General features: G+C 55.2%; 10 protein-coding genes across 10 annotated transcripts; 6 read left to right on the forward strand and 4 right to left on the reverse strand.

Annotated features, from left to right (window-relative positions):
• Positions 1-150: 150 nt before the first annotated feature.
• On the forward strand, positions 151-1,783 carry WHR41_01058 (uncharacterized protein). The gene is made up of 2 exons (XM_069369664.1): positions 151-721; positions 796-1,783. Exons 1-2 carry the CDS (start codon positions 481-483, stop codon positions 1,233-1,235), a joined length of 681 nt encoding a protein of 226 aa, XP_069233160.1. The 5' UTR covers positions 151-480; the 3' UTR covers positions 1,236-1,783.
• Positions 1,784-2,937: 1,154 nt separating this feature from the next.
• Positions 2,938-6,006, forward strand: WHR41_01059 (uncharacterized protein). Its single transcript, XM_069369665.1, has 2 exons — positions 2,938-4,008; positions 4,062-6,006. Exons 1-2 carry the CDS (start codon positions 3,730-3,732, stop codon positions 5,700-5,702), a joined length of 1,920 nt encoding a protein of 639 aa, XP_069233161.1. The 5' UTR covers positions 2,938-3,729; the 3' UTR covers positions 5,703-6,006.
• An 856-nt stretch (positions 6,007-6,862) lies between these two features.
• On the forward strand, positions 6,863-9,182 carry WHR41_01060 (uncharacterized protein). The gene is made up of 4 exons (XM_069369666.1): positions 6,863-7,602; positions 7,663-7,841; positions 7,894-8,316; positions 8,379-9,182. The coding sequence occupies exons 1-4, from the start codon at positions 7,172-7,174 to the stop codon at positions 9,086-9,088; spliced, it is 1,743 nt and encodes a 580-aa protein (XP_069233367.1). The 5' UTR covers positions 6,863-7,171; the 3' UTR covers positions 9,089-9,182.
• A 49-nt stretch (positions 9,183-9,231) lies between these two features.
• WHR41_01061 (uncharacterized protein) lies at positions 9,232-10,086 on the reverse strand (the record flags this gene model as incomplete). The annotated part of the gene is made up of 1 exon (XM_069369667.1): positions 9,232-10,086. One exon carries the CDS (start codon positions 10,084-10,086, stop codon positions 9,232-9,234), a length of 855 nt encoding a protein of 284 aa, XP_069233366.1.
• A 189-nt stretch (positions 10,087-10,275) lies between these two features.
• On the reverse strand, positions 10,276-11,809 carry WHR41_01062 (uncharacterized protein). Its single transcript, XM_069369668.1, has 2 exons — positions 11,192-11,809; positions 10,276-11,127 (listed from the first exon to the last, which is right to left on the reverse strand). The coding sequence occupies exons 1-2, from the start codon at positions 11,733-11,735 to the stop codon at positions 10,370-10,372; spliced, it is 1,302 nt and encodes a 433-aa protein (XP_069233365.1). The 5' UTR covers positions 11,736-11,809; the 3' UTR covers positions 10,276-10,369.
• Positions 11,810-11,933: 124 nt separating this feature from the next.
• On the forward strand, positions 11,934-12,962 carry WHR41_01063 (mitochondrial 54S ribosomal protein uL4m; the record flags this gene model as incomplete). The annotated part of the gene is made up of 1 exon (XM_069369669.1): positions 11,934-12,962. The coding sequence occupies one exon, from the start codon at positions 11,934-11,936 to the stop codon at positions 12,960-12,962; it is 1,029 nt and encodes a 342-aa protein (XP_069233364.1).
• Positions 12,944-13,532, reverse strand: WHR41_01064 (uncharacterized protein; the record flags this gene model as incomplete). Its single annotated transcript, XM_069369670.1, has 3 exons — positions 12,944-13,072; positions 13,129-13,260; positions 13,331-13,532. 3 exons carry the CDS (start codon positions 13,530-13,532, stop codon positions 13,062-13,064), a joined length of 345 nt encoding a protein of 114 aa, XP_069233371.1. The 3' UTR covers positions 12,944-13,061.
• A 420-nt stretch (positions 13,533-13,952) lies between these two features.
• WHR41_01065 (uncharacterized protein) lies at positions 13,953-16,253 on the reverse strand (the record flags this gene model as incomplete). Its single annotated transcript, XM_069369671.1, has 2 exons — positions 15,759-16,253; positions 13,953-15,691 (listed from the first exon to the last, which is right to left on the reverse strand). The coding sequence occupies exons 1-2, from the start codon at positions 15,763-15,765 to the stop codon at positions 13,953-13,955; spliced, it is 1,746 nt and encodes a 581-aa protein (XP_069233370.1). The 5' UTR covers positions 15,766-16,253.
• A 517-nt stretch (positions 16,254-16,770) lies between these two features.
• WHR41_01066 (uncharacterized protein) lies at positions 16,771-18,534 on the forward strand (the record flags this gene model as incomplete). The annotated part of the gene is made up of 1 exon (XM_069369672.1): positions 16,771-18,534. The coding sequence occupies one exon, from the start codon at positions 16,771-16,773 to the stop codon at positions 18,532-18,534; it is 1,764 nt and encodes a 587-aa protein (XP_069233369.1).
• A 344-nt stretch (positions 18,535-18,878) lies between these two features.
• On the forward strand, positions 18,879-21,174 carry WHR41_01067 (uncharacterized protein; the record flags this gene model as incomplete). The annotated part of the gene is made up of 5 exons (XM_069369673.1): positions 18,879-18,897; positions 18,955-18,991; positions 19,076-19,216; positions 19,281-19,418; positions 19,473-21,174. 5 exons carry the CDS (start codon positions 18,879-18,881, stop codon positions 21,172-21,174), a joined length of 2,037 nt encoding a protein of 678 aa, XP_069233368.1.
• Positions 21,175-21,375: the final 201 nt, after the last annotated feature.

The raw sequence follows: 21,375 nt of genomic DNA on the forward strand, positions 1-21,375 counted from the left end.
CGCATCGACTATGTCAACGATCGTGTATGCGGAGAGATCGATCACTCCTCGCCAAGCTGTCTTCGAGCGAGAAACATGATGTCGCGTCGACGTTGACAGTTCATCCTTGCATGCCCGTCACAAGACACTGGCTCTGCCTGTTACATCAAGCTCGTCCCGCACGCCACTCGCCTACACAACGTTCCAGGCAGGCCCATTCGTCTCATAGCACATGCATATGCGCGTCATTTTTCTGTTGCTTTGACAAGGTCAGGATATCTGTTGCGTACAATATCGGAGCTGACTCCTGTCACGTGCTTAAAGATACCATGGGTCCGCTGCCCTGCATACTCGGCTAGCTCCGAGCTCTGGCGCGCCGTCTCCCGCCGGCTCGGCTCTCTCAATCGTTCGAGACACATTTCCTTGCTGGATGTACCTTGGTATGGTATACATACCCCTATACAGAAACCACAATCCCGGCAAAGACCTGACGTAGTGGCCATGGATCGGCCATCCGACTCTCAGCGCCCTGCCGCGCCCGCACCTCCGGAGAAAAGCACGCGTACCAAATATCTCACCCTCTACAACCTGGGCTCAACAACAGCATGGCTCCAAATCTTCTATCGCGTCGTTCTGGTCGTGGCTGTAGGAGGTGGTTGGGAGAAGGTCTTCGCGGAGTCGGATACCCTTGTCAGAATCGTGCAGACGGCCGCTATGCTTGAGGTCGCGCATGCCGCTTTGGGTAGGTGGTTTTCGCATGCAATGCGCGAGGGACATGAACCCCAACGGAATTAGCCTGACTGATCGTGCTTCAAGGCATCGTCCGCGCCCCGCTCCTCACCACCGTGATGCAAGTCGCGTCCCGCTTCCTCCTCGTCTGGGGCATCGCGCTCTACTTCCCCGAGTCGACCTCCGCCTCGCCCGCCTACACCACAATGCTGCTCGCGTGGAGCGCGACAGAGGTCATCCGCTACGGCTACTTCGCGTTCAGCCTGTACTTCGGCTCCGTCCCCAGCTGGCTCACGTGGCTGCGCTACAACACGTTTTTCGTGCTCTACCCAATGGGTATCTCGAGCGAGTGCTGGCTCGTCTATTCAGCCATCGCTCCGGCGGGCAGGCACTATGGCAAGGAGCTGGTGTGGGCGCTTTGGGCTATCCTGGCGATTTACGTACCCGGCGCTTATGTGCTTTACACGCACATGATGGCGCAACGCAGGAAGGTCCTGAAAGGGTTGGCGCAGAAGAAGACGCAGTAAGGGCTTGGATGACGAGGTTGTGAAGTCTAAAGGATGGCGGTGGGCGCAACAGCTCACCGTACATATGCTCATATCAGCGAGGCTTGTCTAACAAGCTGGACTGTCAACCCAGTTGGACTGGCAACCTGATTGAAGTGCTCATCCATTTCGACTGTCTATCCAGCTGCCGAAGCAAGCCATCGGCTATGATGGGCATGGCTAATAACGATCAACCTAGTTTCGGCTATATAATGAATGTGGCGCACTAGAAGCTCTATCAAACCTGCATACATACCTTAGTGGCAGACGTGAACTGAATGGAAGGTACCCGAGTGGCGTCTGGGAGGCGCGTGAAGCGTACAGGAGCCTACGTGCACGAAGACTAAACCGTATCCATTCGTGCCCCAGTCCTCGCCACACCAAAGGAGGGGAGTCCGGTCGAGATGTCGCTTCTTCGGTTAAGGTGCCGATGACGCTTTCGAAGGATTGTGAACGAGCGGGCCTCTGGGTCTAGATGCGTAGAATGGTAGGCAGAGTATGCTAAACGGCTCCACCGGGCTAACACTACATTCACATCTCATTCGGGGGACAGGCCCGAGTCCGGCACGATCGTTCTCCAAGCGGCGGATGTGTCCTTTCAGTCGCTGCCACGGCTGCATCTTCACGGCACGATCAAGGCTTTACCCGCGCTACGCGCGCCTGTGCATGAGATAAGGTAGGCGATCCCGAATTTAGACATCTTGTAAAGTAGATCACCGATCGTTCTGATCCACGAGGCAGAACAGCCCATGTTTGATTACACGTGCGGGGTGCCCTTGGGAGGCGGATGCAGGCCAAGAGCGACACGCGAGCCCTCGTGCGTTGTTATGCATGTGAGCCGTCGTAAACCACCAAATTGGGATCTCGCATACATATAGTCCTGCGGAGATGCTGGAGCCTGATGCCTTGAGGCCGAAGGTCTGCTTCACGTAGAGGCTTGAGCCTGATAACCTGTGCTCGAAAGCGCCGCAGACACATGTGGTGTAACATCACTGGTGCCCGTGTACGAGCACTGCGTCTCCAGTGCCGAATGTGCACTGGCTTTTATGGGTTGTACCACACATCCAGTGAGCGAGACAGCTCCGAGGAGTTGTACGCATGCCTCCCGGTGGCTTGCTGCGATACTTCCGGCCGGCACGCTGGACTACCCGTTGCCGGTAATGAGGAGGAAGCTGCTAAGGCACTGGCGGCGACGGGCAAATTGGCCGTCGCTCTTGATGCAGCATTTGCCACTGTTTGACCCTACCATGCGACAAACATTCCAGCGATGACGAGCATCCACTCCACGCGTCTTGCTGGACTCAATTCCACTCCGCCCAGCGACTGCAGTCTTGCGCCAGGGGAATTTTCGTCAGATCGAACGTCGGACCCGTTTCCGACTCCTCTCGTCCCGGCCGCCTGTCACCAACCGCACGCATGGTACCAGGCCCAGGCGTTTGAGGGCACCAATGTGCGATGGACACAACACTTCCCCGATACACTTCAAGGCCATGCTCGGGCTGCGGGGGCCGGCAGTTGCGAGGGCAATAATGACGATGGGACCAGCCAGGCCAGCGATGGGCCAGCTGGAGTCGCCGCTTACATTGCAAAACGCTTACACGCCTAAACGCAAGATTCAAGGACGCGAGCCTTGCGGAGACCATGTCCGAAGGCCGCGAATCTGCGACTATCTGGTGTGATTGGCCGTGTTTGTTCGGAGCAAAGTCCTCAGGGCAGTCCTGGTGGCCGTCTGCCTCCATGCGTTTCTCTCCGTCCTCCTGCCGCGATGGAATTTGTCTCGACGCATCTGTAGGCTTTGTGCGGAGCCTTGGGAGCCCTGGTTCGGTCCATCGCGATCACGCCCGGCCAACTCTCTGGCATTAAGGGGCGTCTGGCACTCGGCCGTTTCGCGTCTGACGGCTTGTCCTCTTATACGGCTTAACGAGAGCACAGTTGAGCCACTAGTACATTCCCAGCCTCTAGCTTCTACGGTTCCCACCGAGGGACAGAGGACATTCAGAATCTCCGTCTTATTCAGCGCGGGTCAGGATTCGTGTCATATTTCCGGACGGGGGGCGAAATAGTAGCTACGTCAAGGGTGGCAGTAGCCTTGGCCTTCAGTCTGGGATCACCGGCTCCGCGGTTTCGCTGGGTTCTGTCACACACCTCAGTAGCTCAGAGAGTAGTCTACGGGCTGCTGAGGACCGCGCACTTCAGGTACCAGGCCCTCATTTCTCAATGCATCTTTGGAGAAACGCATCGTCCTCGCCTCGCGCTTCCAGACTCGCACATGCATCAAGCCTTCTCTCTAGGATCGACAATTATCTCCAGGCAAGCGAACGACGAGGCTCAACCAGTCAGCTCCAAAACCGTCGCGATTCCGCGTTCGGGTTATCTGACCTTCTAGCCGTCTTGCAGACATTTCGCGCAGGTTTGTCCACGAAACTGGCGCGCGCAAGGCTTTGGGGCGGTTGTGGCTCGCACGGAAGCGGTGAGCATGTCAGTATCTTCAGGCGGTCCGGGATCTGGGCCGTCCACATCTGATCGGCCCAAGAAACTTCAGCGCATCTCTCAGGCCTGCGACCTATGCCACCGTCGCAGCATCCGCTGTCGTCCGAGCACCGAGAACCCTCAGTATCAGTGCCAGAATTGCTACGACTTTGGGGTCGACTGCACGTACAAGCGACCTTCCAGGCGACGCCGCAACCCCTCTGTATCTGGCGGCCAGCCTGCACAGCCCAATGTTTTGCCAAACCAACAACAGTCTTCGAATCGGGTATGCTCACCGTCCCTTCTCTATCATCTTTGCGTCACTAACACGTGTTAAAGGCCAAGTCACCCAGCGAGCCGATTCTCGATGGACCAAACGGCACCCTTGAGCCATCATCAAGTCGCGCGTCTGATTACACCGGCGCGTTTTCTGCGGTTCGAGAAGGGCGCTCTGAGGATCTCATAGCATGGCGTTCATTTGCGTTTTCTAGCCTGGAGACCATCGAGCAACTGCTTCGGATATATGTGGACGTCGTATACCCGATCTATCCACTGTTTCACGGACCGTCACTATGGGATCGCATCGGTAAACGCGAGCACCTGTACGACCGCGGATTCTTTGCTTCGATCATGGCCGCTTGCGCCCTGGCCTCCGCAAGAGCGCGAGACGGAGCTCTTTCCGACAGCCACAAGTTCTCCAAGAACGGCATGGAACAACAATCCGAGATGTTCTATTCGGCTGCTTCGGAAGCGATATTCAAGGACTTGAACAAGGCCCAAGGCGTGGGCTATCTGCGAGCATGCGGACTACTTGCGATGACCGCCCTGCAATATGGACAAATTGCATCCATGCACCAGCATCTCGGCAACTTTTGCACGCTTTCGGCGATGCAGCAGTTTCACGACGAAGCTCACTGGCCGCAGAGCATTTCATTGATTGAGAAGGAAGAACGTCGGCGCCTGTACTGGTCAATGTATAACCTCGATGTTCTGGCTGCAGTGGTTTTCAATGGCGTCATGAAGTTTCAAGAGACGAGCGCAAATGTCCTCTATCCGTCAGAAGTCGACGATGAGCAGATCACCCTGACTGCCTGCATCCCAACTACCGAATGGAACTGGCTCCGGGGCTGGAACTTCACTACAGATCTGTACCGGGTTCTGGAGCACACCATCAAGCGAGTGAGGCGCAATCATCAGAGCCATAAGAATGACAGGCTCCAGCTCACCCAATTGCTGGCCCCGGAGAACTTCAACAACACGCAAGTGGCAGATGGCGTTTGGGGACTATATCAGCAGCTTCCGAGTCGCTTTAGGAATTACACTGTTCCTGTTACAGGGATACCCTCCGAGGACCTGTTTGGATTCCAGGCAGCTAACATACAGGCGACCATGCAGCTACTTCGCATGACGCTCTTCTCTGTTGATCTCCATCATGATGTCTACCAGAAATGCGATGTAGCCAAGGAGCTCTTGTCGACCTTGCACAGCATCTGTCCGCGTTTTCTTACGGCAATCAGCACGCCTTTAGTCTACCACCTTGGCGGCATTGGACACATCCTCGCATCCGTCATGGAAGGCTCTCTTACCGAAGATTCATATCAGCGCGTCCGATCCTTGTTAGTGTCGATGGCTGATCTCTTGGAAGGCCTCGAATCCGGCCTCCAGCCAACAGCTGGCGCGAGCAAGGGACTGCGCTCACAAGTCGACAAGATCGATCGCTACATGCAGGCGCAGCGCTCGACATCCGCCTACGGCTCCAGCATGATGGACGCGCAGCCCATGGCAACCTACTCCGGCCAGAGAGCAGGATACCCTCAGCCGCAGGCGCCAAGGGGCACCGCGGGAGGACCGTACCCGCTGCAGCAGCTCCCGGCGCAGTTCCAGGTGCCTCAAGAAGTGGTTGGAGTGTGGCCCTGGCCGTTCGAGCCGCAGAATGATCCGTCGCACCCGTCTGTCAATATGCAAGGCTTTGACGGCTGAACAGGAGGAAGATACATGAATATACTGGGACGTCGGCTGCATCTGGCTTCCGAAGGGGGATGCGAGCCGCGTCAAAAATTTTCTCTGCGTTACAAGTACAACAGCGTCGGCGTTTGGGACCTGGATATACCCGCATTATGCAACAGCGGTGCTTTACATTTCTTTAGTTTTTCTTTTGCGGGACGGGCAAGATGAGGACGAGGTCGGAAAAGTAACTGTAATCGACAGTGATTGCTCGAAGACGCTTTTTGTAGCGAAAGTATGAGACTGGAGTTGAACGACAGACCGCAAGGTCACTACTGCACCATCTTTGCCACGATGTCACTCCAGAGTACGAGTCAGGCTAGCTTGCGGGACTGTCCATTGTGTCATCAGCCATCAGTCTTCTCGGACCGCCTACGAGAATTCGCGATTGACGAAGACCGATGAAGACGGGTTCGCTGAACCATGCGGTATATTGTATCTTGCGCGCCGTAGCTGCAACCACGAGGCTTGTCGGTCGACCGAATATCTGGCATGAAGACTGGAGCAAAAATCAATCCTCATGTTCCAATTCTGAGTACTAATGTTTGACAGTCGCGCTGGCGATGACTAGGAGCACTATGACTCTCCACAGGTACGGAAGCTTTGTTCTCGATTTCCGCAACTAAGATCACTGCAATCCATGGAGACATGAGAGCACATTCAAGCCGTTCGGCGTTGTATCAACTAGCCACCACAGGATGTCGCCAGAGGCTGACCAACAGCCTGAAACTGCAATAACATACATTTGGTCCACAGAATTGACATTATGGATCCATCATCGTCGTTTTTGGGTGCAGTTCACTTGTATCGTTAGTGTCAGATGCGTACTCTTGTGAACATGAGAGGGTTTTCAGAAAAAAGCGCTCATGAACAACGACGCTTTATTCTGAGGAAGAGACTAGAGAGCACTAACAAATCACACCATGATCTAGTCTGCGTATTTGCATATCACGCAATCGAGAGGGCGCTGCCCTGCCCCAGCATTGAGCAACGGACCCGTCGAGGCTCACGGGGATCAAGCTTTGTCGGGACGCAGAAATCTCAGACTTCGGGCTTTGCAAAGCCGGGCCGAAGGCTTGTACCTACCCATTTCGTCCATTGCGAATCGACAGAGTATATCACGAAGGCATGCATGATCAAGATAGCCTTCTTCGTTTGCTGGCAGAATAATAACGCGAGCCATATTCGCCTGGCCCACGATGGACGACCTGCCCCAGTGCAGATTGAATTTTTAGCTAAGAAAAACGCTTAGTCTGAACGGACTGAACCCCATCGTGTGGAGGAAAGAATGGGTTTCGAGATGCGGCCCGACTGGCCCATGGCACTACGGCGGCCCGTGGGAGGACACAGACTGTTGTCAACGTCCCTACTAAAGCCTCTGCTACTCACGTCGTCGTCACGACTCGACCGCGCCGGCCTCTCTTCAGAGATTGCATTCTGCCAGCATGGATAACACGGAGCTGGGCTACCCTGCGAAGGGAACCACGACGACCACCGTCCAGCATGACTCTGGATCCGAGGGCCGAAAGGGTTTCGGAGGTTTCGTCGACTCCTTCAAGCCTGCGCCCTCCGGAGGGATCTCGCCTTCGGTCAAATCGCTAGCTGACAGCGCCGATGTGCAACAGGCCGATCAGCTCTCCCAGGGACTCAAGAGCCGCCACTTGCAGATGATCGCTATCGGAGGATCGATTGGAACTGGACTGTTTGTGGGCTCCGGATCTGCTTTGTCCACTGGAGGCCCCGCGTCTGTGGTTATTGGCTTCGCGCTGGTCGGTATCATGATCTATTGCACTGTGCAGGCTCTGGGCGAGTTGGCGGTGCAGTTCCCGATTGCTGGTTCGTTTGCGGCCCATGCCTCGCGATTCGTCGATCCTGCGTAAGTTTATCGTGAGCTAGGTAATGTTGTTTGCTCAGTACCGCTAACACTTGAATTCAGATGGGGGTTTGCCATGGGCTGGAACTATGCTCTCCTGTGGCTGATCTCACTTCCTCTTGAGATTATCGCTGCTTCGATCACAATTTCGTTCTGGAAAAGTGCCGCTGACATCGACCCTACGGTTTGGGTTGCAATCTTCTTCGTTGCCATCACGGTGATCAACTTGTTTGGTGTCAAGGGTGAGTCTTGTGCGATAACGGAGCTCAAGAATCAATTCTAATCTGTTCAAAGGATACGGCGAAGCCGAGTTCGTCTTCTCTATCATCAAGGTCATTGCAGTTATTGGCTTCATCATTCTAGGAATAATCATCGACTGCGGTGGTGTCCCCGGCGACGACAGAGGCTACCTCGGTGCACGCACATGGTACGAACCCGGAGCATTCAACAATGGCTTTAAGGGACTCTGCAGTGTGTTCATCACAGCCGCTTTCGCTTTCTCTGGAACGGAGCTCGTCGGTCTTGCTGCAGCCGAGACGCAGAACCCCAGAATCGAGCTTCCAAAAGCTATCAAGCAGGTCTTCTGGCGTATCTTGCTTTTCTACATGGTCTCCTTGACTATCGCCGGATTGCTTGTTCCCTACGACGACCCTCGTCTTCTCGGAAGCAGTGACACTGACGCCAATGCGTCGCCTTTCGTGATCGCGATCAGGGATGGTGAGTGACGGCTCCAGCGTCGTCTGCCTGTCTTCCGGTTCTCACTGACATTCTCATCACAGCTGGAATAAGTGGCTTGCCCTCCGTCATGAACGCTGTCATCATGATTGCCGTTCTCTCCGTCGGCAACAGCTCGATCTACGCCAGCTCTCGCACACTCGCTGCCCTTGCCGAGCAAGGCCAGGCTCCTAAATCTTTCGCGTACATCGACCGCGCCGGCCGTCCGTTGGTCAGCATTCTCGTCTCGTCTGCCTTCGGCCTTCTCTGCTTCATCGTTGCGGCTGGCGAGAACGCACAGTCAGAAGCCTTCACGTGGATGCTCGCCATCTCCGGTCTCAGCCTAATCCTGGCCTGGCTCAGCGTGTGTCTATGCCACATCCGTTTCCGCGCCGCGTGGAAGAAGCAAGGCCGTCGTCTCGACGAACTGGCTTTCCGGTCCCAGACCGGCGTCATTGGATCCTACATCGGCCTGATCTTCAACTGCCTCGTTCTCATTGCCCAGTTCTGGATCGGAGCCTTCCCTGTGGGCTGGCGTGAGATGACCGCAGCCGATCAAGTTGAGTCGTTCTTCCAGGCATACCTTGCGGCGCCTGTGGTTCTGGCTTTCTACTTCGGCTTCAAGATCTGGAAGCGTACTTCCATCCACACAGCTTCGACGATCGACATCACCACTGGTACGCGTGAGATCAACTTGCCTAAGATCCTAGAGGAGGAGCGCCAGGAAAGGATGACATGGCCGGCTTGGAAGAGGTGCTATAGGTTTTTCTGCTAGATCGAAAGTTTTGCCTCTCAACAGGCTATCTGTTCAATAATACAATAATGCAGCCAGACGGGCGAGGCGGACCGTCAAAGATTCCGTATGATACATTTTCTCGTGATCTCCCACCTCCCCGTTCTCACCCGATCTCATTTCTTTTATTGAGCAGCAGCAGCAGCAGCAGCAGCAGCCGCAGGCTCGGCAGGCTCGGTAGGCGCAGCAGGTGCAGGCGCAGCAGCAGCAGCACTCACTTTGCCATGGAACGTCAAAGTCGCGAATCCTCCCGGCTTGCCCTCGAAGGACTTCTCCTTCGCGCCCTTCACGCTCTGCGCGACACTCCTAATCTTCGCCAGCACATCCTGGCACTCCGCCGGCGACGCCTTGCGGCCCCTTTTCTTACTCGCAAGCACAATCTCCACCCTCCTGCCCTCCGCCAAAAACTCCTTAACCTTATCCAACCGATGCCCCAAATCATTCCCATCAATCGCCCAGTTCAGCTCCAGCGTCTTGACGCTGTTCTCCTTCTGCGCCGCCTGCTTATTCTCCTTCTGTACCGCTTTGCGCCGCTTGTCCGCCTCGTAGCTCTCCTTCTTGTCCACGATCTTGCATACCGGAATGGAATTAGGGTCCGCCGGGTCGTCAGGCACAACCTGCACCAGGCGATGCGTCTTCTGGTCGAGGTTTTGGAGCACGCCCCAGCGCGGAGTGGGCTCCTCGAGCCGGTTGGTCTCGGGGTTCACGAGGATGATCCATTTGCCTTTGATTTCTTCGTTCCATTTCTGCTCGCGCTTTTGCGGGGCTTTATTGGCGTTTTTGCGTTTGACGAAGAATTTGGAGGGTGAGCTGCTGAAAGAGCGAGTCTGAGGGGAGAGGTGCTGTTTGGGCGTGGCGGCGAGGTTCCGGTTCAGCCACTGTGGTCGCGCTGTTCGTGATGTGGAGAGCGCTGGCTGTACGAAAACGTTGTAGAGTGCCTTGTAAGGACTGGCCGTGTGAGAGATGTGTTTGGAGACCATAATTGACGGTAATACGATCGGGCGCGTGTGTGTGTGAAGCGTGCGGTGTGAGGACAAGATGTTGTCGATATGCGGAGATGCTCCAAGCTCGAAGCTGGAAATGCGATGCGGAGGAATTCCAGGGAGCCGAATGTCACGTGCAACATTTCTCCAAACAGCGATGAGTTGCGCGTTCAAGCTTGAGTACAATCTTGACGGGAGACTAATGTAGTTGCTTGTCGGGGATTACAATGATGATGATATAAATACAAATGCTGTACAGAATCCCACAGGCATTCCCCATCTACCTGTACCGGCTTCCAGGCAGCTTCTTGTACGGCAATGGCTCGATCTTCTTCCTCTTGAATTCGATGTCTCCGCCGATGACACCAGCGCGCTCCATGACACCCGCGGTTCCTTCGTCGTACACCGTTCTGAACAGGTCCGCACCAACAGGCTTCAAGTCCTGAGTCGTGTTGAAGGACCGGAGAATGAAACCATGACGCTTGGTGTAGCGGCCAGCTTCCTTAATCTTTGCAACGTCAATCTCCTGCGATCGGCATGCGGAGTCCGCAGCAGACTCGAGTTTGGGCTGCTCCATAATGAAGATAGCAAGACGCTGATAAGGCAAGCCCTTCTGCGAGTAAGGGGCCAGCCAAGGCAGGATGACCTGCTTCTCACTCAAATCTCCCAGCCTCACCATGGTCTCGGTGGGCGAAATGCGCACGTTGCTTGCAAGGTAGTGGCATCTGTAATCGAAGCCGTCCTTCTTGACGTTAGGAACATCTGGGTCAACGACCGCAACGGTGTATAAACGTTCGCCCTGATCGTATGGCTGAATTTCCAAGAAAGGTGCGATCTCGGAGACTCGCGAATCAACAATCTCTCCGTGTTGCACATTTCGCCGGCCAAACATGAGCGACGTAGAGACAACCGGGTCGACTGCCGGGAGGACGTCAGGAACAACATTCATCTGAGTAATACGCTGCATGAGGACCTGGCGTTTGTAACTGCGCCACTTCTTGTCGGCGAGGTGGCGGTAGATCGGCTTGTTCATGTCGCCTAAAGATAGGCTTGTCAGCACACACGGGCTCAGGCTTGCACCAAATCAGTGGACGTGACATACCCTGCTTATCTTCAAACGTTTTCTTGACCATAGGATCGTTGATGTCGGCCAGTATCTTCAAGTGATCCAGACTTTCCCTCATCGACTTGAGCCTGTGATTCTTGCGGCCCTCATCTTGGGGCGCCACATTTTGCGCCTGCAACCGCTCCATGCGCTCCCTTTGCACTCTGATCTGCTCGAGCTTTTCTTTCCTATCCTCCTGCAATACCTTTCGCGCCTCCTGGAAGCATTGGAAAGGAAGCTGCTCAAAGGGAATGTTCTGGGTCTGCTTAAGCATGTAACGCCTGCGACGAGAGGCCACAGGCTGCTTGCCGGTTTCGGCGACCACGCGACGTTCCTGAGATGGTCTGGAGACGAGCTCCGGGTTCATGGACATGGGTTGCCTCGCGGGCGGAGGAGCGGTTTCGGTCGAGGCGGGATCATTTGTCGTCTCCAGGAGAGCGGCGCGAGAGGTGGTGAAGGTGCGGATGGGCAACGCTGCCCTTTCGTGCTTGGTGCACTGTAGGCATCGCGCCAGTGGGCGGGCGCCCTTTTCGAATGCCATTGTTTCGCTGAGTCGGCACGCGAGCGGGTAGGATTGCTGGCTGCTCTCAAGTTGCTGGCGCGGGATCAATTTGCGGCGTTCGACGGAGGTGCCAGCGAAAGCCATCCAGCGCCGACTTTTGGCTGACACCCCCGAGCCCGTTCCCTGCGACAGCAATCGACCACCCAACACCGCCAGGCTCGGTATCACACAGCAACAATGGCATCACGCAGGGCCGCAGGCCCGGCCAAGCAGCTGTTCAGCGGCTTCCGACTCTCTCAGCGAGCATCGCAACAGCCATGCCTTGCCCGCGGCATGGCCACCACCACCGAGGCTCCGAATGCCACTCTCTCCAAAACCTACGACGATGCGCATCTCGCTTCGGCACCCACAGAGCCCGTCCTTAAAGACAACGTATCTGTGCCCCCTCCCAATACCCAGCAATCCGCGCCCACTCCCAGGTCATTCCGGCCAACGCGGAACCCTTTCCTCAGCACCACACAATGCACCCTTTACGACTTTCCCTCCTTCGAACCCACCGCTTTTGCAACATACCCAAGCACGCACCTTCAGGTGCCTATGCGAAAAGATCTGCTCCACCGCGCAGTCATCTACGAGGGTGACATGACCCGCCAGGGCACCGCATCCACCAAATGGCGCAAAGAAGTGCACGGCTCGAACCGCAAGGTGAGACCACAGAAGGGCACCGGCAGCGCACGACTCGGCGACAAGAAGAGTCCCATGCTCAAGGGCGGTGGTGTCGCGTTCGGCCCCAAGCCCAGAGATTTCAGCACGGAGCTGCCGAAGAAGATATACCACCGGGCTTTCAGGACGGCGATCAGCTACCGCTACAGCAAGGGCGAGCTGATAGTTGTGGACGGCGATATCGAAATCGATGTCGCCGACGGCAGCTTGGAGAGGTACATGAGGGACTTCCTGGCCTGGCAAAACATGGGACGCGGGGGCGGCAGGACTCTCTTCGTCACTCTTGACCGGAGAGAAAACCTGTTTACCGCTTTGGAGGGCGAGAACATGGGCCGCCACGCGAGGGCGCTCGAGGTCGATTACGTGGACGTGAAAGACATGCTGGAGCTTGGAAGGGTGGTGATTGAGAAGGCTGCGCTGGAAGCGATGTTCTTGGAGTACCAGAGCGATGTGCTCGACATGCACGCGTTTGGAAATAAGAGGCCCCACGGAATCAGGCGATTGGAAGCGTTGGGCCGGTCAGACAAGCTTTATAATGCTTAGATTTGTATACCTATCTACTGTAAAACATTCTCATATTCCAACAGCTACAGTCATTCTCGCACAGTCCACCTGCTGTTCGCCCAGAAGGATGTTCAGCCTCTATGCCTCACCTGCACCTCGAATATCAGCACGTCTTATGTCACACTGAGGGCTATCTTCTACTCACGAATACACTCGTATCGCAGCCCGATAATCGAGGTCTCGCTGCCCTTCAACTCACAGCGTCCGTGGCACAGCACGCCCTGCTGATCGTTGTCGGCTTGTTCGGTAGAAATACAGCCATCGGCACAGTCGCTGGCTATATTCGACGCTGTCAGTTTTCGTGACATTCATCGCCCAATGCACTCTGCAGCGTTGGCTTCACTCACGGCTGGTGTAGATGCCTCCCTTGATAAACTCGCCGGCGATCTCACACGGAGGCAGGTCGTTGATTTGGCGGGAACGAAGAGTAGGAGAGGCCATGGCGATGCTAGCCAGGAGGGCCATGATGGAGAGTGAGGCTTTCATTGTGGGAATTTTATGATTCGCTTGAAGGGTCAGGTGATGCTGCCGGGTGAACAATTCAATCATTAGCAAGGGCAGTTTGTCTCCTATTTATTCTCAAGAGCATTATAATGACATAGTGTTCAGCCGCATATTCTGTCCAATTGTTGCCTCGCAACATTGACGAGTCAACGTTGGATGAACGCTGCCCAGATGAGAACCAACAATGGTCTGAATCCTGTAGGAAGCTACCTGACGAGTATGTTTGTCGGTTGTCTAATTTACGAGAAGGTCTTGGCTCAGAGGACTTCAATCCCTGTGTAGCGCGCTAGACACGAGGTAATATGATGTCGTTGTGGAGATGGAAGACGTCTGGCGTTTCTTGGAGAAATCCTTCGCTGCTCGGCGTGGGATTGGTGGATCAACGGATCTCCATGTACTCGTTACGATGAATCGATCATTGGCAGTACACACATCATGTTACAATAGCCCCGTAACTCGACCCACTCACTTCAATCCCTGGGCAAGGCCCTCCAAGAACGTCGCGAGGCCGTGAGCTCCGGGATCCGGCACCTCCTCGAAACCGCTGCCGCCGACGTACACGGTGCGACCCAGGCTCGCCTTCATACCCTTCGTGTTGGCAGCTCCTTGCTTGGCCGCCTGCGCCGCCTTGTGGACATCGCCGCTCTTTCCGAGCTCCTCTACGAAAGGAGCCAGGGCGTCGACAAGCGTCCTATCACCGGGCTTCGCGGGCGTGTACTTGGCCATGCTCTCGCTTGCGACCTTCAAGGCCTTTGCCCACACTGGAGCGTCGGCCTTGCCTCCTCCGTTGCCCTGGGTGCGCAGTCCATGGGCCAGGGCGTTTAGGAAGATGGCGTAGATAGCGCCGCTGGTGCCGTCCATTGTATTCTCGACGGTTGAAATGATCTTGTCGAGGTACAGAGCAGCGTCGTTCTGGCTTGAGTCGAGAGAGGAGAGGATGGCTTCTGCGCCACGCTTGAGACCGATGCCGCAGTCGCCGTCTCCGACCACAGTGTCGTAGCGCGTGACGTCGGGCTCGGCGGCGATGAGGCTTTCGAGGCCGTTCTTTAGTGCCTTAGTGGCTTGGTTGGGATCGATCGTCAGGCTTGAGGGTTTGTTTGCGACGTCCTTGTCACCAGAAGCCTCGCTGATCTGCGTGGGCGGCTTGTCCCAAGTGGAGGACTTGACTGGAGCCGTCCAGCCTGTGGCCTCAGCTGGCGCATCGAGTAGTTCGAGCATGGACTTGCCGACTCCAGAGTCGGCGAGCTTAAGCAGAGAAATGGAGAAGCCGAGGCCGTTGAGGGATGTCATGAAGGTGCCAGAGAGGATTCGCACGGGCTTGATTCCGTACTTGTTCTTGAGCTGGTTGACGACCTCTGCGGTGATGCCGCCCATCTCGAGTGGGCTCACACCACCAAGGTTGTTGATGAGCAGGACAGTATCGTCGCTCTTGCTAACTTGAAGGAAAGCGCGGTCCTTGTCCGTTTGATCAAGCATATAGCTCAACATGGTCTTGACGGTATCCGGCAGCTCGGTCTTGGTCCGCTCAGAGCCAGGCTCGTTGTGAATGCCCATGCCGACCTCGACTTCACCATCCTTAAGCTCGTCCTCTCCACCAGGGGCACGCCCAGGTACGTGAACATGGGCGAGCGAGCTTCCAATGGATACCGTGTTGTCAGCAACCACCCTAGCGACCTTGTGAACCTCTTGCAAACTAGCACCCGTCGCGGCGAGCGCTCCTGCGATCTTCTGGACGAGGACAGTACCAGCAATGCCGCGGCGACCGACCTTTCCGCCCTTCTCCCTTCCCACGCCACAGTCGTCGGCCATGACAATCATCTCAGCCTCAATGCCAGCCGCCTTAGCCTTCTCCACAGCCATGCCGAAGTTGAGCACATCGCCAGTGTAGTTCATCACCACCACCAGCACGCCTTTGCTCTTCTCGACTCTCTGCAGAATGCATCGTCTGATCTGCTCGGCGCTGGGAGATGCAAAGATGGTGCCTGCGACGGCACCTGACAGAAGGCCTGGTCCGACGAAAGCTGCAAACGAGGGCTCATGGCCAGCTCCACCGCCTGAGACGAGCGAGACTTGCGGTTTTGCTGCGTCGGGTCGTAGGTAGACGACCTTGTTTTCTGCGTCTAGAGCTGTGGTGGGGTTGGTCTGAGTGACTGCTTCCAGAGCAGACTTGATCAAGTGCGTGGGATCATTGATGAAGTGTTTGGCTATGACGTTCTCGTATCAATAAGGGCTCCGGTGGGCTCTGAGCAGTGAGTGTGACGTTAGACTTACATGACATCTCCGTTGAGAGCTGTTTGGTCTGTCAACGATAATAAAAGATAATTGCGTGAGAGATAGTCGGGATGAGGAGGGAAAGACGAAAGAGCGAGACAGCTTGAAGTCCACTACTTACGCTCAAGATTATCTTGCCTCAATGCTGGGCACTAGAACTGTTGACTTGGAAGATCTTTGATCCACCTACCGGGGATCCCCATCACTCCGTCGCGGGCCCATACCTCGAGCCATTCGAAGCGGGGTCGTTCTTGTGGCGGGGTTACGTAGCGGGGTTGCTCGCGGCAAGAAACGCCGTGGTCGGAGGCGAGCTGCGAGACCATCAGGGTACCAGGCCCATTTGCGTCAAATTGGCAATGAAGAGGTAGTATCAGTTTTTTCTCCTTAAATAGAAGGGTGATTGCTGCAAGGCTCGTCTGTAGATGTCTCGGAAGCAGAAATCGATGACAATGCTCCCAGGAGTGGATCCGAATTGGTTATTTGAGGCGGTGAACAGAAACAGCATGGAAGATCAAGAATGACACCGTTACTATGAAAACTTGGGGAGTTATCAATGCGTTGAGAACACGTGTGACCCAAACTGCAGGGCGTTCCCCGTTGGTCACGATGATGTTTCGAATTGAACGATCGTGATCGTTTGTTAGAACGTGATTGTTGATGTTGGTTCAAATGATCAAGTACTGTATGAGAAAACTTCAATCAAGTCAAAACGTGACCGGAGCGAGCAACTACAGCGAGCGACTTTGTTTCTGAGTAGTGAATATGTATCGTTGACCGTTTGGTCTCGGAAGTGCCAAGAGGCGTCTAGTGGGGCGGCTGGCGGCGTTTGAAGCGACAAGCAGCACGTCACATCTGTCAACAACGACTCGAATCTTTTGGTTTCTATCAGTAAGCAGTCACGCCACCCGCAACAACAACCTCGCGATTGCGCGACTCATCAGCTCAACCTATCCATCACGATCGCATACAAAAGTGAAGTCTGTGAAATCACAAGACTTGATACACCGCAAAGATGGCGGCTATCCCGGTGAAAGTGAAGCACCAGGGCAAAACTTATGATGTCGAGATCGACCCTTCTTCGACCGGCGAGGATCTCCAGGGCCAGCTATACTCCCTCACCAGTGTCGAACCTCAAAATCAGAAGATCATGGCTGGCAAGATGATTAAGGCCGATACTCCACTGTCTTCGATCAAGTTCAAGCCAAACCAGGTTATCACTATGCTTGGCCAGCCCTCTGCAGATGTGGTGATGGAGGCGCCGAAAGAAAGGATGAAGTTCATGGAAGATATGACTGAGGCTGAGATGGCGAGACAAGACGGTGCAATGCCGGCGGGCTTGAACAATCAGGGAAACACTTGCTACGCAAACGCGACGCTGCAGACCCTGCGCATTATTCCTGAGCTTCAGGAGGAGCTGCAAGGATACAAATCGAGCCCTGGCGCTGGTCCTTCGTCTTCGCTATTTAGTGCAGACCAGCTGGCAAACGTCGGTCTCGGTGGACTTGGTGGCGCAAACGACCTGACTGGCTCGCTGAGGGACGTGTACAAGATGATGGGAGAGACGCAGGGTGCTGTGCAGCCGCTCATGTTCTTGACGGCATTGCGTCAGCAGTACCCTCAATTTGCCGAAAGATCAAAAACCGGACATGGATACGCTCAGCAGGATGCCGAAGAAGTGTGGTCACAGCTCATTCAGACGCTTGATCAATCGCTCAAGCTTGACACCAAGGATGCAACAGATCAAGGCTTCAAGACTTGGGTGGAGAAGTACATGGGCGGCCGCTTTGAGAGTGTCACCAAAAGCGAGGAAGCACCCGATGAGGAGCCCATCCACGGAAAAGATACCTTTAGGGACCTGAAGTGCAACATCAAATCCGAGACCAACCATCTCCGCGAGGGTCTTGCTATTGGTCTGAACGAAGAATTCGAGAAGCAGTCCGAGACCCTTGGCCGCAACGCAATCTACCAGAAGACATCTCGCATTTCTCGACTACCTAAGTACCTGCCTATTCATCTGATGCGCTTCCTTTGGCGTCGCGACACTGGTAAGAAGGCGAAGATCTTGCGCAAGGTCTCCTTCCAGCATGAGATCGATCTTCTGGAGTACTGCACAGACGAGCTGCGCGCCAAGCTCGTTCCTGTGCGCGACCGGGTTCGAGAAGTCAGGAAGGAAATCGAGGATGTCGAGCGCCAGAAGAAGAGGCAGAAGCGCAGACGGCAGGACCTCGAGGACGAGGCGCAGGGAGCGAGCAAGATCAGCAAGGACGAACCATTCCAGAAGCGCGCACAGAAGGAGAAGGAACGTGAGACCAAGGCTACTGGTCCGGCCAGCGAGACCGAACTTAGCAAGGAGAAGAAGGGCGAGGACACCACCATGGGTGGCACCGAAGAGGTGTTCAAGACCGATGCCGAAATCGAGCAGGAGCGCGCCGAGCAAATTCGCAAGCTGAAGAAGGATCTTCTCGATGCAGTCAATCCCGAAATGGCCAAGGATAGCACCGCTAACCAGACTGGCCTGTACGAGCTGCGTGGTGTGATCACTCACCAGGGCTCCTCCGCGGACTCCGGTCACTACACGGCTTATGTCAAGAAGACTGCCCAGCCTGGCAAGGAGGAAGATGGCAAGTGGTGGTGGTTCAACGACGACAAGGTTCAGGAGGTGGACAGCGAGAAAATCGAGACCCTTGCTGGCGGTGGCGAAAGCCACTCTGCGCTCATCTTGCTCTATCGCGCCGTCGAACTGCCTAAGGAAGATGAGACCGTGGGCAGCGCATAAGCGTTGTTGTACGCTAGGGTGGAAACGTCGCTGTCAGGAAATTCTTGAAAGACGACCATGAAAGCATTGCAATGAGAGTGCATGAGAAAAATGATAGAGATATGCAAATGTGTTATGCTGATATGTCTCAATGCGTCTGTTCGTGGATGTGTTGCACTGACAGCCCAAGCTTCGCTTCCCGTCATCAAGTCGCGTCGCGACAGCTAACCTCACTTCACGCGTCCAGCCTCCAAGTTCCAGGCTTCCCTCGGTCGCATCCTCAACACACATCCATCTCGTTTCAGCCTGCCGTCAACAAACTTCATTCACATGTCACGCGCCATTCTTTCCTTACCCTGAGCATCATGTTCTACAGTCACGAAGGTAATTTCTCACGTCACTTCGCCTCAAAGGCGTTGCATCAGCTAACGCGCTTCTCAGTCCTGACGTCTCGCAAGTACGGTGTCGCAACCGTCTGGTATGTATTTTATCTAAAATCTAGTCGCCCTTCCCTCGAGTGCTCTCAGCTTGGAAGTCCGCTCACTGAACATCATCGCCTTAGGCTTGTCGCGACTCTCGGCTCAAAGTCGAATCTAAAGAAAGTCTCACGCAAGGCCATCCTTGACGTCGACGTGGCGAAGGCATGCGACACGATCATCGAGCCAGGCGCTCCCATGGCGCTGAGGTTGTCGAGCAACCTACTGTTCGTACTTCGCTCTTGAGCACATTGACACCATCCTTCGCGTGCTGACATTGGCGCGTCCCAGGTATGGCGTCACGCGTGTCTACGCGCAGCAATGCGGCTACGTCCTTACTGATGCCGAGGCGGCGAAATTAGAGATGCGCGCGGTGTTCAAGACGCTCAAGGCTGATGCGCTGGATGCTGTTGGTGGGCACAAAGGACGGTAGGAGACAACGCGCCGTTTGTGTGACCGATCAAACATACTGATGCATGCTAGCTCCGACCAACTAGTTCTTCAAGATGATCCGAATTTTCTGCCTGAGCTCGATCTGCTTCCTATGGACCTTGATACCGCTACTGCAATTGTCAACTTAGACCTGCGGCGTTCCTCCGACCTCTTGACTCCGCAAGGCTCTCAAGAGAAAGAATCGCTCCTGCAATACTCTGGCGGTGCTTTGATGGCGCCTCTATCGGTCAGCTCCTCCTTAGGTGGCCCCATAGGTGGCACTGGGTACGTGCGCGGTGACCAAGGTCCGGGCACTCCAGTAGGAGGCGGATTTCTTCATCGAGATGAGCCGCAAGGGTTATTAGAAGACGACCTTGGCATCCAAATTGATGCAGACGGCAACTTCTTTCTAGATGAGGAGCTATCGACGGTAGCTGCACGCCAGCCACACGAATCAGTCACAGGCAGAGCGGACCACGCAGAGCTCCCAAGCGAGGCGGCGAGCGCGCGTGTGAGGCGTGAGCATGGTGAAGGTCAAAAGCCAACGACTTTCGCCGAACACGAGGACGATGGCTTCGTCCCTGCCTTAGATGACGGGTACATCGACGCACAAGCGGACGCCTTCTCGGCACGCCAGGAGAAAGAAGATGAAACGGAGCACTTGATCGCATCAGAGAGTGCCGAGGCAGAACAGCGTCGCCGCTATCGTGGTCCGAAGACCATTCCCCTCGACACAAGCATCGAGCTTCATAACCACGAAATCTCCGCGTGGAACCAGGAGTACAGAGCAAACATGAACGAAGCTCTTCGTCACAAGCATGCGCATCGTTTGGTAACTCTTGCCAGAAAGAACGCCGAACACTGGATGCTAGGGCCAAGCGAGGAGGAGCTCATGCAAGGCAATCGTGGTCCACTTACCATGTTCACTGGTATCAAGCTACTCGAAGCTATGAGCGGCCTCAAGCTCTCGCCCGGCAGTGGAAAGCGCGCCAGAGATGACGAGCCAGGCTCTGATGACAATCGCCGTGTGCGTTCTCGCGCGGAGCCATCTTCGGATGAGGCTGGACGTGGCTTCGCTCTCGCCGATGACGGCTTCATGCCAATGGCCGATGACTACACCATCGAGCAGGGCAGAGACCAACCTACGCCGCTTGACGATCGCAACATGACCAGTATCTTCCCCTGGAACCAAAGCACTGGCTCTCACCGCCCAACCGGTATCTTTAGTGCTGGCCGCAGATCTGCCGTCGGCGGCTTTCCTCTCCCATCTCATAGCCGTCGTGGAAGCCGTCTTGCGACAGCCTCTCCGCTCATTGGCCGTGGATTCCCTGTCGGTCACGAAGATGACGACCTGCAAATTGTCGGTTTCGATATGGATGTCGATGCAAAGGCAGGAGACGAGTTCGAGCTTTTTGGTCCAGCCGCGAAAGTGGACACCCAAACCGCAGCAGAATCGCAGTGGGTGCGTGCGGCTCTGGACGGAGAAAGTGCCAACTTCCTCGAATTTGTCAAAGCCGGCATTGAGGAGCTCGACCTGCAGCGCGAGACTGTTCCGCTAGGCGACGAGGAAGACGAAATATTGCATGGATCGATCGAGTTCAAGCAGCTGCTCCCTCCATCTGAGAATAGCCGGGTGGTCGCCGCACAAGGCTTACTGCATGTTTTAGCGCTGGTGACGAAGAATGCAGTGAGTGCCGAGCAGAAAGAGCTTTTCGGGCCTATCGGCTTGAGAGTTCTGGAGATTGAAGCGTAGGCCTGGTGCTTTGATTTGCTTTGGTCATTTGCTCCTCTGGAGCAAGCTGCTTTGGATCGCTGAATGCTGGATTCTTTTTTGCTCACTTTTTCTATTATGCAGAATACCCCTTCAACTGCCAATAATTCATTAATCGCTACTTTGGACAATGTACCGATGAGAGATATCTTCCTATCGCCCTGAATCCTCTGACTTCAGTGG

The sequence above is a fragment of the Cladosporium halotolerans genome (assembly GCF_011745625.1).
Source record: "Cladosporium halotolerans strain TM138-S3 chromosome Unknown Sca3, whole genome shotgun sequence".
NCBI lineage: Eukaryota > Fungi > Ascomycota > Dothideomycetes > Cladosporiales > Cladosporiaceae > Cladosporium > Cladosporium halotolerans.

Coding starts and splice junctions, on each gene's coding strand:
- WHR41_01058 (XM_069369664.1), top strand. CDS start 481: ATGGATCGGCCATCCGACTCTCAGCGCCCTGCCGCGCCCGCACCTCCG. Junction 722..795: donor GGTCGCGCATGCCGCTTTGG/GTAGGTGGTTTT, acceptor TCGTGCTTCAAG/GCATCGTCCGCGCCCCGCTC.
- WHR41_01059 (XM_069369665.1), top strand. CDS start 3,730: ATGTCAGTATCTTCAGGCGGTCCGGGATCTGGGCCGTCCACATCTGAT. Junction 4,009..4,061: donor AACAACAGTCTTCGAATCGG/GTATGCTCACCG, acceptor CACGTGTTAAAG/GCCAAGTCACCCAGCGAGCC.
- WHR41_01060 (XM_069369666.1), top strand. CDS start 7,172: ATGGATAACACGGAGCTGGGCTACCCTGCGAAGGGAACCACGACGACC. Junction 7,842..7,893: donor CAACTTGTTTGGTGTCAAGG/GTGAGTCTTGTG, acceptor ATCTGTTCAAAG/GATACGGCGAAGCCGAGTTC. Junction 8,317..8,378: donor CGTGATCGCGATCAGGGATG/GTGAGTGACGGC, acceptor TTCTCATCACAG/CTGGAATAAGTGGCTTGCCC.
- WHR41_01062 (XM_069369668.1), bottom strand. CDS start 11,735: ATGGCATTCGAAAAGGGCGCCCGCCCACTGGCGCGATGCCTACAGTGC. Junction 11,128..11,191: donor AACGTTTGAAGATAAGCAGG/GTATGTCACGTC, acceptor GCCTATCTTTAG/GCGACATGAACAAGCCGATC.